This window comes from Corythoichthys intestinalis, chromosome 9 (genome assembly GCF_030265065.1).
Source record: "Corythoichthys intestinalis isolate RoL2023-P3 chromosome 9, ASM3026506v1, whole genome shotgun sequence".
Classification (NCBI taxonomy): Eukaryota; Metazoa; Chordata; class Actinopteri; order Syngnathiformes; family Syngnathidae; genus Corythoichthys; species Corythoichthys intestinalis.
Window position 1 is genome coordinate 11,485,176 of NC_080403.1, and position 16,078 is coordinate 11,501,253.

The 16,078-nt window shown below is 39.1% G+C and overlaps 1 protein-coding gene across 1 annotated transcript; it reads right to left on the bottom strand.

Annotated features, from left to right (window-relative positions):
- Nucleotides 1–1,685: 1,685 nt before the first annotated feature.
- On the bottom strand, nt 1,686–12,594 carry LOC130921964 (MICOS complex subunit Mic10-like). Its single transcript, XM_057846366.1, has 4 exons — nt 12,497–12,594; nt 2,159–2,206; nt 1,975–2,084; nt 1,686–1,888 (listed from the first exon to the last, which is right to left on the bottom strand). The coding sequence occupies exons 1-4, from the start codon at nt 12,555–12,557 to the stop codon at nt 1,877–1,879; spliced, it is 231 nt and encodes a 76-aa protein (XP_057702349.1). The 5' UTR covers nt 12,558–12,594; the 3' UTR covers nt 1,686–1,876.
- Between the last annotated feature and the right edge of the window lie 3,484 nt (nt 12,595–16,078).

The following is a 16,078-nucleotide window of genomic DNA, read 5'->3' on the forward strand; positions in this document are numbered from 1 at the left end:
GATTGCTTCTGGTTTTTGAAATGTAAATAAACCAATCTATTGTGATAAAACAACAAAATTGCAATCACTGCATTAACCATCAAAGTGAAGTCTAACTGTAACTGTAGTCTTGAAACAAATCTGAATAAGGAAAAACATTGCAATAAAATAATGCTGGTAAAAACTGGTTAAACTTGATACAATAGCTGAAATCTGTCATGACAGCACATCGCTTCAATGATATCTGGCGCCATCTAGCGTCGTGAATGGGGAGAGTAGCTGAGATCTGTCATGAGAGAACATCGCTTCAATGATATATGGCGCCATCTCGCGTCGTGAATGGGTATAATGTCTAGACCGCGAATATAAGACGACCCCCTTTTTCATTCTTATTTCAATGCAAAAAACACCGTCTTATATTCGGGCCAATAGGGTATATTCTACAAGGGTGCATGTTAATTCGAGCCCAAATATTAAAAAGAGTAGTATGCATTTTCCTATGCAGAACCAGGGCTTCATCTTCACCTAAAGTTTAAACCTAATTCCTGCCCTGCAGGTGTATAGGCTGACTGGAATCCTTGCATGCTTATTGGTTTAATGAACAAACACATTATTTAATGAACGGGGGATGAGCGATAGGCTGAATATCTGACATGCGTTCTAGGCAGCACAGGTGGTGAAGAATGATGACCTTTGAAACTGTTCTTTTGTGCGCTGGAATGTGTGGGCTTCAACTGTGAAAACCATGATGAAGGAAAACCAGCACTCCATCATACGCCCTTGTTTTCTTAGATGAGAAGGAGTTGGACTCACCTGTTAACAATAAGACCAAAGTAAGTTCCAGTTCAGAAAAAGGCCTTCAACATTCCGCGGATTCTGCTTCAGTGGGGGGGCTAAACGTGAACTGACATCCGCACTAACATTTGCTCTTCGTCTTTTTCCTCTTCAATCGGACAAGCCTGCAAACACAGGAGTGGTCCGAACACATGCACTCAATCTTGATGAAGACGATGCGCCGCCAGTGATTACACAAGCCACGCCAACCTCATGATGTGACACACACAGACGGCAGTCTTTCTTCATTGAAATCCAAATTACACATCGAGAAGACTAGGGACACGGCTCATCATAAAGTTAATCAGGGGTTAGGTTAGGCCTCTTAAGATACCCTGTGAATCTTTCTATTAGAGGCAGTTAAACAGCTCTGAATCTTCTGACTTTGCAGGACCACTCATGAAGGGTACCAGCTCTACGAACAAAATATTAACAAAACTATACGACTGCAAATGTTCTTGCCACTCACTTCCTGTTCCCAAATATTCTCACGCCTCTGTAATTTTAGTATTATTTTGAAGATGGTAACCAATTGTCACACTTGTACGACAGCTAAAATCAGTGAAATGCTAATAAATACTGTGTCCAGTTAGTCTTGATTTTGTGATAGCAACAGTATAAATCTGGAATAAATGAGCTTTTTAAATTGTGTGCGTAAAATTGTTACATTTCTTTGCAAATATCTTTCTATCCATTCACACATCCCCCCCGGACCCCCCAAGGGCGTGTTTTTCTTTCCATTTTATATTCATAATATTTCTCTTAAATGCTTTCTTCTCCCACGCTCCAACCGGGCTGCAGATGCTGAACCTGGCCTTCATTCCAAACCAGCAGGCGGTCAAGTCTCAGAGCTCATTAACACACAATATTACCTCCACACCCAATCCACATTTCATTGCTCTAAAACAGATAAAGGGAGGCAGAGAAAGCTGTTCAGTCACTTTATTAAATATACATCGAGGGCCCTTAGCGGTAACAACATTGGGTTGAAGTGGCAGAGCCACATTAGAAGGGCAACACAAAACAGATGCTGATGTGGTGAAGCCGCATCCTCCTTAATCCTTCACTGCTGATCCTGAGAGGAAACAGAAATCATTTAGCCGAAGGCGTACATGTAAGGGCAGTCATTAACACGAACACTTCTTCAACCTGTGTGCTCACCTTCAACACACGGCCATGAATCAAGTAAGGTGACCTGAAATCATTCTGGCAGTTGGAGTAGCCCATGCCCAAACCCAAACCTGCACCGAACGAGACAGGCCACATGCGTCCTACGGGGACAACCAAAACATTCATCCATCACCCAAATGAGGAGAACCTGGTTCTCTTTACGCTGATGACTTACGTTTAAAGAGAATGACGGAGAAGACAAGCCCCAAACCCAGGCCGGTTACTGAAAATGAGAAGAAAAATAGACAGCATTAACAAGTTGACTTTGGTCACTGAATTGGCATGATTTTGTTTGATCAAGTCTCTAAGTGTCTGGCACAGTGAATACAAAACACAGGTCGTATATAAGATGAATGGATTTGGAATCACACATTTTTCAGACCATAACCTATTTTTAGAGGACAAACATCTACAGTATATTTATTTAACTAGCACAATTTCAAAACCAGTTCTTTTTTTTTGACTGACACTTAGGACACTTAAGACTCGTAGGCTCTAATAAGCCACAATTGTTCTCTTTTACTAAAATGTGTTATTAGAAACACATAAAAGATTGCCATTGATTTAAAGATCAATAATATTTAAAACATGTTTTGACCTACGGAGGGTTCCATATTTTATGCGCGCGATGGAGGCTCGGGGTGATGACGTAGATTGTCACTGTCACTCGAAGAATACTACCAGGTTACTGAAATTCCTTCTACGCGGCGAGACGGCCAACACATGCGCTCATCGGTTAAAAGCGGCGAGTACTTACTATTCGTGTTTTTATTGAGTCGTTTATTACCTTTTCATTGCCTCAAAATACTTTTGGCATGTGTTTCCCTCTCATACCTTTAAGCTTAGTGTTTTCTTGTGGTAGCTTAAAAGCAGATTGTTGATCTGTTGACCACATTAGTCACGTAGCATATTTAAACCGCCCTTATTTGACATTACTACATTTAAGTATTTTCTTAAAGGCATCTTTAGCATGTTCTGCCTTTATGCATCTAAACAAAACGAGCTGAAAGCGCAGTGTAGTGCTATGGGTGTGAAATTTGCCTCTTGTAGGACGTTTCGCCGGTCTAACAAATCTTTTGGAGAACACCATTTTTTTCCCCCTACTCTCTTCACTTATCATCCAGTCTTTCCTGTTAATTTTGTGAAATATCGACAGTGCCGTCATGCTCATTAAAGTTCCTCTCGGGTTCAAATTGAAAGGTTTGAACTAGAGATGTCCCGATCGGGTCCGATCACGTCATTTTCAAAGTATCGGAATCGGCAATAAAATATTGGCCATGCCTTTTTTTAATATATATATATATTTTAATTAAATCGTTTTCAAATTGTATTTAACGTTACAGACATAATATGTTACACTCATCCAGACTCTTTAGTTTAGGCTTAACGTAGGGTTATCAAAAATATCCCGATAACGGCAGCAATTAATTTATTGTAAAATGTGTCACGTTAAAATATTTAACGCTATTAATATATGCGCTGCGTGATCCTCTCAATGACACAGCTTTACCTATATGGAAAGATAAAAGGCAGCACTAAATGAGTAGAGTGAATTTTGACAACCATTGAAGCCTTTCTTCAATTGGCTAAACATTGCAATCCCTCTCCCTATGATTAGTAATATCATGGGAAGCAATGTGGGGAAGCAAGTTGGCAATTGATCTTTGTCTTATCACCTTAAGTTCTTTCCCAAAGCAGAGAAGATATATCCATTGGTAGCACGACGCACAGTCATGGTTTTACTGCCCATCATGCTTCCACTTCCCATCATGCATTTGGGCAGAAGTTAAATGGCAGCAGTATCATTTACTGAAAGCTCAACAAATACACTAGATGGCAATATTTAGTCACAAAAGTCACAAGTCTTTCTATCCGGGGATCCCTCTCACAGAAAGAATGTTAATAATGTAAATGCCATCTTGAGGATTTATTGTCATAATAAACAAATACAGTACTTATGTACTGTATGTTGAATGTATATATTCGTCCGAGTTTTATTCATTTTTTTCTTAATGCATTGCCAAAATGTATATGATCGGGAAAAATTATCAGGAAATGATTGGAATCGAATCGGGAGCAAAAAAAAAGCAATCGCATCGGGACTTATCGGGATCGGCAGATACTCAAACTAAAACGATCGGGATCGGATCGGGAGCAAAACAAAACATGATCGGAACAACCCTAGTTTGAACAGATGACATGTTTATGTCGCTACAGTCATACTCTGGAAGCTCGGCAGCGTAACCATGTGACGTCACCGCCCTGAGACGTCAACAATGGCGACCTACTAGTTAAACTAATTCTACAAATTGTACTTAAAAAAAAAACATCAAGAGTGATTTCAATATCAAATATTTTTAACTCATTATAAGATTCATCTATTAAGAACTACAAGTCTTTCTATCCGTGGATCCCTTCAACATTAAGCAAATTCGTTGGAAACTCCAAAGTTTGGTTGGGAACAGATTTGTTTATTTTAAAATAATAATTTAAAATAAAAGCATTTATTTAAAATAAAGTTCAAGAGCCAAAAAGGGAGCAGGTCAATTTATAAAGTTTTGGTAAAAATTTTCAATGTTCCTTATTTTCAGGGGGCGTTGCTCAAGGGCTAAAATGGCTGCACATTGACAACGTTGCGCAATTGGCATTAGTGTCCCCTTGCCCACTTTTTGGGAACATAAAACTAATTTTACTACACAGTCAAACCTGAAAAGACTGATGAAGTGACAATATATGGTGCGTGGCAATGTTTAAAATCATAGCCTAGAATAGTGGTTTTCAAAGTGGAGGGGCCCAGCATTATGACAGGAGGGAGGGCTGGTTGGACTACCATAAACACTTTTCATTATTTAGTTACACCAGCAGATGAAGCTAATTTTACTACAGAGAGTCTAAAAACACCAAAGGGAGCCTGCCTGCTAGGCAGGAGAGCCAAGGCCACATTGCTGCATTTAGCCACGTCCTACTTATTCGAGATAGGATTTTCTGCAGTTGCCTAAATCAAGAGTAAATACAGGTCAAACTGGACATCAAAAATTAACTTTTAGTGGCTGTCTCACAGATGTGTTTGAACAAAAATCTGCAGCACAAAGCAAGCTCACACCAGCCACTGAAATGGCAAAAATTTCATGAGGGACGCTTCCAAAAAATATTTGGGAGCCACTGGCCTGGAATGCATTGTTAAAATTTGGTAATGCTAGACCCAAGGGTGCATAGCTAACAGGTAGGCCATGGGTCTGTTTTGAAAACCCAATGGATTGCATTTTCACTTTTTTTTACGTTGCCAATAAAAAAATAAATTAAAAAAACGCAGCTCAGCAGGTCATGGTTTTATTAGATTAGATTTACTGAATTGAATTACTCCATTTTTTTTTGTTTGCAAATATCAAAATAACATCTCAAACAGTTATTTAGGGGGAAAAAAGAAAATTTTATCTTTGTAAGTTTAGTGTTTTAATCCATCCGCATAGGATTTTTTTTTTTTTTTCCGAGAAAATGTGTATCAAGCCAGTAGCAATTCACATTGATTTGGACCCAAGAAGAAGTGCTCAGTTTCAAATAAAATTTAGTGACCGCAAATGTAAACTAATACATATTGCTAACTCAGAAATGGGAGGGGAAGGGGGGAAACCCATCCTACTGCATGCAGACTGACAGGAACTAGCTTGATTCCCTGGGAGGTCAAAATTGTCTTCATGCTCTGGTTTCTCTACATGCCATTTTTTTAATCATTCAAGTTTGATTAGGCTGTGTTAGTGCTCTTCTCTGTGGTGTGTCAAATTTAGAAGACACTTTTATTTCTGTTTTGATGATTCGTTGAAAAAGGATCTGAGACTTGGCAGCTTGTTAAAACAGCTAGGCTAATTTTCTCAATATATTTAAGATAGTTTTTTATTTATTTATTATCACTTTTTTAAATTTTATAAAACACTGTCACATTTGTGTTTTTGTTAAATTGCTATTGGAATAATTTAATGTTTTTTGTGTTCGTTGAATTATTAGTTTACATAGTAATTCAGAAAATGACTTGATAATTTTAGTAGGTTTCCCAAGAGGAACTATATTTTTAGTCTGAGCCTGGACTTGAAAATGCTTGGGAAACCCTGTTATAGATCCACCATGGACATAACTCTGCAATGATGAGCTTCCTAATGAAAACACAAACAGCAAGACAAAAGATATTACGCTCGTACGCTTGTTCCAAGACCACAAACGTGCGAAATGGGTGCGTGGGTTTGCGGCAGGAGTAGGTAAGGAATACAGTTCTGCAGTGTAACTCCCACGGTTGGGCAGTGGCACGAAAATCACCAAGCCTGTTTAGACTCTGACTGGAGAGGACCATGCAGAGGAATGCACAGTCCACACCACACCCAGTGGCAGGCTAGCCAGCAAAGACACATATACATATATATAAAAAGCCATTTGGGCCCCTCTCGAGTCTTAATTGGATTCAGAGAGCTATGCAGCATGACCGATGTTCTTGAACCAAAACCCTTTGACTGTTTTCCATTACACAGCTTTACAAAAGTCAAACAAGAAAAGCTCATCTTCATTATCAATCCAGATCAACGTTAAACCATATGCATCCTTTTCATACAAATATTTCATTCTACTTAAGACACTATTTTTGGTAGGACCTCGCTTTGCTCTCCTGCCAAACGCTGATTTTCATAGAAATACTCGTTGGAAAATATGAGAGCGAATCAACATGTCCCTTTGAATCAGCTTGTCTTCGTCTGGCTATAATGAAAAGATTTGTGCGGCAACAAAAAATATACAAGCCTCGGGCCCTGAAAATCCTCTCCAGGTTCACAGTACCCTATTGTTAGACATTTGTTTATCCTATCAATATTATACAGTGAAATTTTTTTTTCAACGACGGGAACTCAGTTTCAAGGATATCTGAGACAACCACTCAAAAAAAGTTACGAAAGAAACATTCTTCTGGCATTCTATGGTAGTAGCTTTAAAGCTAGCGCTGCAGCTAACACGGAACAGTATGTTGGCAAATTATGTAAAACGCACTGTAAATATCTTAACCAACGGCTTTAGTAGACCATATGCTACAGAGTTGCTTAGGCCACGAGAGGCACTTTTACACAGCTGGCAGTTTGCTAGAGTGAGCTCAAAGAATGCAGATGTTTTCCTCCCGGCAAGAAGCAAATTTTATTGTGCCGACGGTGGCGTCACGCAGAGTCAAGTGGATTGTTTGCCAGTCTAAGTATTTCACCATTTTCCATTTGTCTCAGCGTACATGGCGCTTGTACGACCAGATCCAGCTAGTTGGTCGTGGTGGTGGCGCTACGTGAAACTAGTTTGCCGTCATTTATGAGTACGGCAGTTAAACGACGTGACGTCCAGGAGATTTGACCTGGAGTCATTTCAGGGGCTAGATAGAGTTTATACAAGCATATCTCATCCAGGAAAAATGGATGATTCATTCTTTCAATATATACAGTGCAGAGATAAAGGGGTACATTCCCTTGAAAAACATTTTATCCATTGCTCATTTAAACAATTTTCACAATTTTAATGATGAAAAATTATCTAAAATTTTACATACACTCTACTAACAATCACATATATTGGTATGTGCTCATTTTAGCACCACAAAATAACTTGCAAGTTTGAATTTTCCTGGGTTCACATTGACAAATTGTTTCCAGAAATGCAAAGCTTGCCAAATTATATAGTTGTACCATCATGAAATACATATTTAGTTTATTCCCCCACCGCGCTCTTAATTCAAAACATTCTAATCTCAAATACTACTAATCCATACTTGGAAACTGGCGTGCTGATATTTGTGTCATCAGAAAAGAAAAAGTCACAAATATCAACCCATATGAGGGGTCACAGCAGCATGTCATCACTTTCCATGTTAGCCTCTCTAACACAAACTTCCCTCATGTCTCCAATCACCCATCCACATTCTCTTTGGTATTCCCCTTGGTCTCTTGCCTGATAGCTCCATTATTAACACCCTCATGCTAATGTTCTCCTGTTCTCTGCTGTGGATGTGTCCAAAACATTGAAGTCTGTTCTATGTAACTTTGTTCTCAAAACATGTCAAAACGTGTCTGTTCCTCTGATGTAATCATTTTTTATCCAGTCCAACCTGGTCACTTATTCTCAACGGCATGGTCTCTAATTTATACATCATGGCTGCCCTCACCACAGTCTTAGAAACTTTGCCCTACATAGGGCACATTTTTATAAGACAGTGGTGAGGCAGAGACTCTTAAACTCATGACACCTTTTACCCGTTCCAGTCTATTGGATCCTTTTTTTCCACCTCCTTACAACAATTAAGTTTGCGCTGGCTTCTGTCTAAATTCTAGAGATAGATAATCAGCCTGGCCAATTTTTGGAAATTTGTCGTATATCAGTATCGGACTTTTTTTGTCTTTAAATACAACCGTCAGATATGAAAAAATTAGTTTAAAACTCGATTATTTTAACTCAGATGAAGCCGGGCCTCTCTCCCCTGCACTACTATTCACGCGGCACAAGGAGCAACACAGGGTTTAGTATCTTGCTCAAGGATGTTTGGAAGAGGTCATCAGGGCCTTCTCTGCCGTGGAAAATTTTCAAAGAGCTATTTATTTAACCTTTTAATTAAGAGTGTGACAATATCTCGATACAGCGATATACTGCGATATTTTGCAACCCGATCGGTTATCGATATGCTCCCGCCAAGTATCGATACTTTTATTTGCCATATTGGCCATTGGATGCTGTAAACTGCTCAGTGTTTGTTGAGCAATTCCTTGGCGGTCCACTAGGGGCGCTCAAGAGTGATGGTGAAGGTAGAGTGCGCACAAGCCGTCTAGAGAAGAAGAGAGGAAGCTCCAAGTGGGTTGAAAAAAATTCAATAGCTTCGTGGGAACGGTGGAGGAAAATGACAAAAAATTGGTACAATTCACATGTGGACACACTTTAGATTTTACACCAACAAGAAAGGATGTAAGGTGAACAAGGACTTTGCTGTATGCAAGAATTGTCTAACAAAAATAAGGTTCACTGCCAGCTGGTGACGAAGTGGACACGGATTTCTTCACTGCTTCACTTTCATCACTTGAGGTAAGAAAGTTCTGCAATGTAATTGATTTTTTATTTTACATGTATTATTTTGATGATATTTGGTGTTGAGTGATATGAAATAAACCAGGACCCTAAACCGGATAAAAATGAATATCGAACAAGCCTACATGAACTTACTGATTTAGTTGATATTATTTGAGAACCACTTTCCATCTAGTTTACTACACAAACTTTTAGTACTGCCATTTTGATGCAATAGGCTATAAAAATGGTTTGACTAGCTTCCAGGATATATAAGGTGACGTACATGATAATTAATGTAGCCTACAGATTAAAAATAGGTAATTTTTCATTTCTATACATTCAATTATTTTTTTTAAAATTCACTCAATACTTCCAACACAAAAAAATTAGGATTTAAACTCAAAAGCTATTAACTTTTTTTTTTTTTTAAGGTGAGGAAAATTGTGACTGAACCCGACATCTCAAATGCTGAAGCAGTTGGTGGAAGTGCTCAGACCAATGCTTTTGGCAACAAAGGTCATATACGAAGAAAAGACCCATCAATTTTATCATTGCCCCACCCCAAGCTCAACTGCTGACTGACACCTACAGCACTGTTAATTTTTTTTTTTTTTTAATATTTAAAACTTTAAAGCAATTAAGGGTGCCATTCATCATGATCCCTCCAAGAGATATCAGTGGTTTTAGTTTGTTTCCTCTATATGTGCAGGTACACAATTTGCAGTAGATTCATATTTTACAGCAATGTTGCACAGAAAAGGTGTCACTGTTTAATACATGACTTAACCAGTACTTTTTCTATTTTGAAATATCTTTTTTTTCTTTTCGTTTCAACAGTTATATCATAGAATATCATGTATCAAATTTCTGACCAATATATCGATAATTGCTGTATTGTGATATCGTGAGATAATTGTTATTGTGAGCCTTGTATCGTATCGTATCATGAGATGCCCTGAGGTTCCCACTCCTACTTTTAATCAACTTTGTAGGAGATGTTTCTGAGTCTAGAAAATTCATGCAATTCTGGAGCCATTATTTTCTATTTGCGTGATTCAATAAACATGCGTTAGGCATTTCAAAGTTCACTTTTTTCATTATTTTTTTTTTAACGCCAATTTTTACACTTTTACTGCAAATGAATATCGGCTCCAAAAATCGGTTATCAGCCCCTCTGACTACTTATAATCGGTCCTAATAAACCTCACATCGGTCGACTTTTACTAAATTCAGACAATCTTCAATTCTCTTTATTCCAATGAATGCTGCCATCATTCTTGCACCTAGGCATGTGGGGATAACCTGTTTCAAGGTATACCGTGGTATGAAAACGTCACAGTTTCAAAACCGCAAAAATTTTCTGTCATACCATCCCTAAAGAATTAGCTATTTTTTATGTACCATAAATACAGGGAGAAATCCCTCGCTTGCAGCTGCAAGGCTAAACCCGCAGTGTAAGTAAGTCAGCTGTGCTACACAATGGCTGGAGGAGGTGAAACTCCTGAACTCCCCACCTATAGGAGACAACGAAATCGCTGATATGGAAATACTTTGGCAACAGAAAAGTTACAGATGGCCGCGGCTTAGAGGAGGAGGGGCAGCAGACAAGAAAAACATGTTTGCGTAGGGTGAAAGCTGAGAAGGAAATAACTTCAACTTGATTTCACATTTATACAAAATTAAAGGTTAGTAAACGCAATCATGAATTTTTCCCACCACCTACGAGAGTTAACAGCAGTGTGTTTATTGTGCCCAGCGGTGGTAAAACATGTGTTTTTTTCCTCTGGCAACTGTCTGAGTTGAGAAATAAAGTGTGTGTATAATGTAAACATGATACGAGTGATACACACGGGCTTTTTAAGGAAAAAAGCTCAATTATTTTTGTATGATAATGTTAAGCTGTGGCTGTGGGTTTATGCTCACTTAAAGGGCTGCATTTATTTTAACTTTATTTACAATATTTGGTTTTTTTTTTTTTTGTATTTATTTTAACTTAACATTATGTTGCAATTTGCCAATATGTTTTGAAAAATAAAAATCCTGTTCAATGGAAAAAAGTTTTGTTTTTGTTTTTTGAAAGTTTTTTTCTTTTAAACCAATATACTGTATCTCAAAGTAACACATTTTAGAGCTGTAATTGCAATACTGTGAGACCGTGAAAACGCGATATATTTGCTTAAAGTTATCATACTGTTAGAATCTCATACCAGCACATGCCTACCTGCACCTGATTTAAACAGCTTCAAATGCAGATCACAATGTCATCAGTGATCATCTTGGTCAAATGGGATTCAATTCTAACTTAATTTGACAGCCTATCCATGAACATGAAAACATTCTCACTTGCATCCTATCCAGGCCTTAAATTTGTTATCATTTTTATATGCTATATCATTCGCAACGTTAACAAAAAATGTTGAACAATTCCTGGCTCTGCCCCATAAAATGTATGGGTTCAAGCTGAAACACTTCCCAAATTTTTAGAAATCACACCTGTTAACATACAAACAGAAGAGCAATTACATGAACATGACCGCCACAGCTGAGGCAATTACAAGCAGCGGCACCCTCTTCAAGCCAGAGATCTGAGTGCAAACCAGATGCTATTGTCTATAGAGGACAGAAGGTACGCATGTGATTCTTATTAAACGAACCGTTTGTGGTTTGCCGTGGCCTCGAACAAATGAATGAGGTATACCTCGGTTTTAATTGCATCCAGTGTCATCTGAGATTAGTTGCACAGTGCATGTCTGTATGGATACTTTAGTAGAGGCCTAAGGCACGAAAGTAGCATCTGGAGGAAGACCCCCATTTGAGTGCTGGACTTCAGGCAAAGATTGCATCTGAACTTAATCTATGGTACAAGGTTGTAGAATAGATGCGCATTTTAAATAAAACCTACAGCAAAAGACAAGGGGATTCTCAAATCTGTCTCTAATTAATAACTGCGAAGTAATTTGAATGTTAATTTCATGGCAAAACATGCTCAACCTGATAAGTGTTTTGATTATTCGTTCTAAGAACTGAGATAAAGAATGTCATTAACACAAGAATGACTATTTTATATAAGTTGGAAAATTAAAGACGCGCACAAAACAGGGTAGTTTAGTTTTAAAAGGCGGGTTCATTGGGTTGTTTTCATAGACGTCATACATGCCAAGTTGCAAACACATGATCCGCTCTTGGAAACACAATAATGTGCAGATTATACAATTACTCGTTTATTATTAACAACGTGTTCTTCAATTGACGAATTTCGTGAACTCCCCATCGAAGACCTTTCAATGATGTTGATCTCAGTCAAGTGTTACTCAGTGTTTGAAGCTTAAGCACCGCAAAAATGCGGTTTTTCGCTGTACCACAAATTGTGTCGCTGCTGACTAACAGACAATAGAAATAGCGTACAGTAGTATCAGTTAACGATTTGTTTAGAACGCAACTTTACCAGTTTTCAATGCGGTGTCTGCAAGGCACCGGTCCCACTTCCGTCCGTGATCATCCGCCATGTTCCCTGCTCTAATGAAAACCAGGTCTCGCGAGAGTTTCAATAAATCACGTTGCCACCGGCTCAAGCTTTCATCACACTTTAGTGATTGATTTATTGACCAACAACATGACGAACATTATAATGCGGTTGTTTAGTAGGTCAAAATAGCCATCTAAAAAGTAGGCAGCTATTTTCAATCCATCCCACATTTATTGTAAATACAGTGTAATAACTGCTTAAATACGGACTCGTTCAAATTATAACATTGTTATAATTCAAATGAAGATGTATATATATATACTGCATATATGGCAGAAAACACAGACAAAACTGAAAAGCAGTTTCTGCTCTTGCACTGCTCTTTTAAATAAACTGCTGTATTTTAAGCCAAAAGAACTGTTGTGTTTGATCGAACAATATGTCTATAGACCCTACTCACCAACGTCACAGAATGACGTGTCGCTGTATCCGGCTGCCATATTGTCCGTCTCTGTTTAGCCCTATTCTCAATGTTTTCAATTAGTCGTTCAGTTTATAGAGCAATTCATGGAAGCCCCGGTGCTTTCAGACGCTGTAAACTCATTGGATGCGTTGCATAAAAGGCGTTATGTGGAAAAGCTTCAGTCAATCCATTCGCCAGATCCATATTTGATGCCTAAATCGATATTTTTCGACCCGCTGTCTTCGCCCTCTCTGCTTGACATCTGCTACCCTGATATCTACAACTATCTTGTCCACACAAAATCAGCCTATTCTCACGAAAGTTTGAAAAACTTTAAGAGCAGCACTCTAAGCAACATTACCCTGTGGGATTTCTAAAATGGCGACAATAAAAAAAAAAAAAAAAGTTGACTGTGATGGCCGACGCTTCAAGGATAGGTGGATATTGGACTATTTCTTCAATAAAACGCACAACAACTGTGTCTGCCTCATTTGCAAAGAGACAGTCGCTGTTTTCAAAGAGTTCGATGTGACGCAATATTACTAAACAAGACACGCTGACATGTACGACAACATTACAGGGAAGATACGCAGCGAGAAATTATAGCAACTTGAAGCTACTTTATTTTTTCACAGCAGCAGTATTTCGCAAGAGTCCGAGTGTCGAAAGAGAAAGCCACAAAGACGAGACTGTTGAAATTATGAATTGAAAAAAATAATAAAGCAAATGTGACACACAGAAGGGCTTGCTAAAATTTGTTTAAATATATTGTTCTATGTAAATCAGCCAAGGTAGCCCCCCGCATTTTTACCCCACCAAATCTGGCCCCCTTTGCAAAAGGTTTGGACACACCTGTTTAACTGATGATCCGTAGACGAGGCCAGCTTCTTTCACTTGGTACCAGCTAAATATTATTCAAAATGTAATGATGGTGGAAGAAATAAGCATCTTGAATTTGAAACTGTATGTTGTCGGCGATTAGCCTCGCAATTATTTAATTGTGGTTGTCAGCCCAAAACCCTCTAAATATGAAATGCATCTTACCAGGTATAAAATGACTACTACATAATCCGTGGTAATCGTTTGGAGTAAAGATGCACCGATACCGATACTAGTATCGGCAGGGGGCGCCGATCCGGCCAAAATGGTGGTATCGGTATCGGCGAGTACCAACAAAGACGGCGCCGATACCATTTACCGGTCCATTATTATAACATTTGACCGCAGCCTTTTTTTTTTCTCCTGGCGCTCACTACACTTTGTCTCTGTGTTGTGTGATGACACGTGAACACCAAACAGCTATCGCTATTGGCCTGCTCCAGACCAATGAGAACGGGCCAATGACATGGCCGACATGGCGACATGGCGGCATGGCGGCGGTCGGGAAATATTTCAAAATAGAAATCCCGTCAATTAAAATCAGTGGCTGCATGCAAGATTTGCGGCCTGAAAGTTTCGAGATTAAATCGGCCAGTTTCAATACCTCGAACCTGATAAAACATTTGAAGACGAAACGCGAACGAACACAACGAGTTTGAGCCTGCAAGAGCAGGACTGCTATCCAGAGGAAGCAGGGTGCTGGACCGGAGCAACTATCTCTGGTCAGTTCACTTCGTCTACTTTACTTTTACTGTCTTTTAATGAAAGAAATGCCACAGTAATTTGGGAAGTGTTTACAAAGTAGGGTTGCCACCTTTCCGAAATAGAAATAAGGGACCCACCCCCTCCCGAAAAAAACGAGGCTAATAGAGAGACGGGATGCTGTGGTCAATTATTATTACTTATAATTGTGAGCGTCCGCAAATGCGGAAACAAGGTTGGACCTCGAAGCGGACAACAAGCGGGGGATAAGTACAAGGGTGTAATGATTGCAAACAAAAAATAACACGCGATCGCGGGATAGTAGAAATAACAAAAGGAGTCCGTGACAGGAGGTCGACGGAGCTCAATACTAAAAACTCGAAGATTAACTAAGACGATAGGCAGCGAGCCAAAAAGCCAAAATAAAAACACTCAAATACCTGCACAGGGTAGAGGTTACAAACGAGTGCAGCACACTAACAGAAAAAAAACAATGCAGGGGCGTAACAAGCAAATGTAGCGAGACTATAGTGCGAAATGTCAAATGGCGATCAGCAAAGCAAATATCTCGGCAGCCGTCTCTGAGCTCACCTGTGCTTAAATGCTGCGTTGATAAGCCCGCATTGGATTCAGGTGCGACGTCAGGAACGCCCCCACTAACAGCCCAGCAACAAAACACAATCTAACCAGCAGCAGAATGTGACAATAATTTCATGAAAGTTGCACTGTTTGGCCTTTGAGAGGTTTAAAAAAAGTTTACTCAGTTCATTCAGAAGTTATTATTATGAACTTATTTTTACTTTCTTACTGTTGGGCTAGTATTATACTTTGTACTAGTCTTTTTCCTATTTTGCAAAGGTAAGCAACAGCCTGACAAAACCTTGATAGCAATGATTTCACACCAATTATGTAGCTCTTTGGGCCGATACTGCACAGCCAGGTATCGGTATCGGGGCCAAAAAATGGTATCGGTGCAACACTAGTTTGGAGCCCAGTTTTCTCGTCGAATTGCAGCAGTCCATCTCGCTCTCCTCTCCGGGTCTCTCGGAATACGGTAGAACTTCAAGTCTCTCCGTGTATCTTCTCTGTTATTGCAACCAACCGCCACACACGCCTTCACCATTTTGATTATTAATGTTAACGAGCAGAAAAACACGCCATAATAGGAGGAATTTACGTAGCGGTAATGCATCAACACGACGAGTAGACGGACAATATGGCGCGGAGGCGTGGTTGTGACGTTATGTGAGTAGTGTCTATATGCTGCCATAGCAGATTCATGGCGCATTAAAGTGTAAGTTCAGAATTTTTGACATCAGGCTTAATCTTCGAGTTAGGGAGGTTAATTCGTCAGTGGAGTTGATTGAAAAAAATTCCGTATCGTTTGTTAGTCTTTTAATATTTTCAGGGCTCCTCAGTGATTATGCTAATGCAAGTCAATATGGCCAATTAGCATGCTAATAAAAACCGATATTCACAGATCTAACATAGTCAAATAAATTCAAAACGCAGCTCGA

What these genes read in the sequence shown, in the direction of transcription:
- LOC130921964 (XM_057846366.1), bottom strand. Translation starts at nt 12,557, where the DNA reads ATGGCGGATGATCACGGACGGAAGTGGGACCGGTGCCTTGCAGACACC. An exon ending in AGACACCGCATTGAAAACTG is followed by an intron (nt 2,207 to 12,496) that starts GTAAAGTTGCGT and finishes TCTCATTTTCAG; the next exon opens with TAACCGGCCTGGGTTTGGGG. An exon ending in CTCCGTCATTCTCTTTAAAC is followed by an intron (nt 2,085 to 2,158) that starts GTAAGTCATCAG and finishes TTGTCCCCGTAG; the next exon opens with GACGCATGTGGCCTGTCTCG.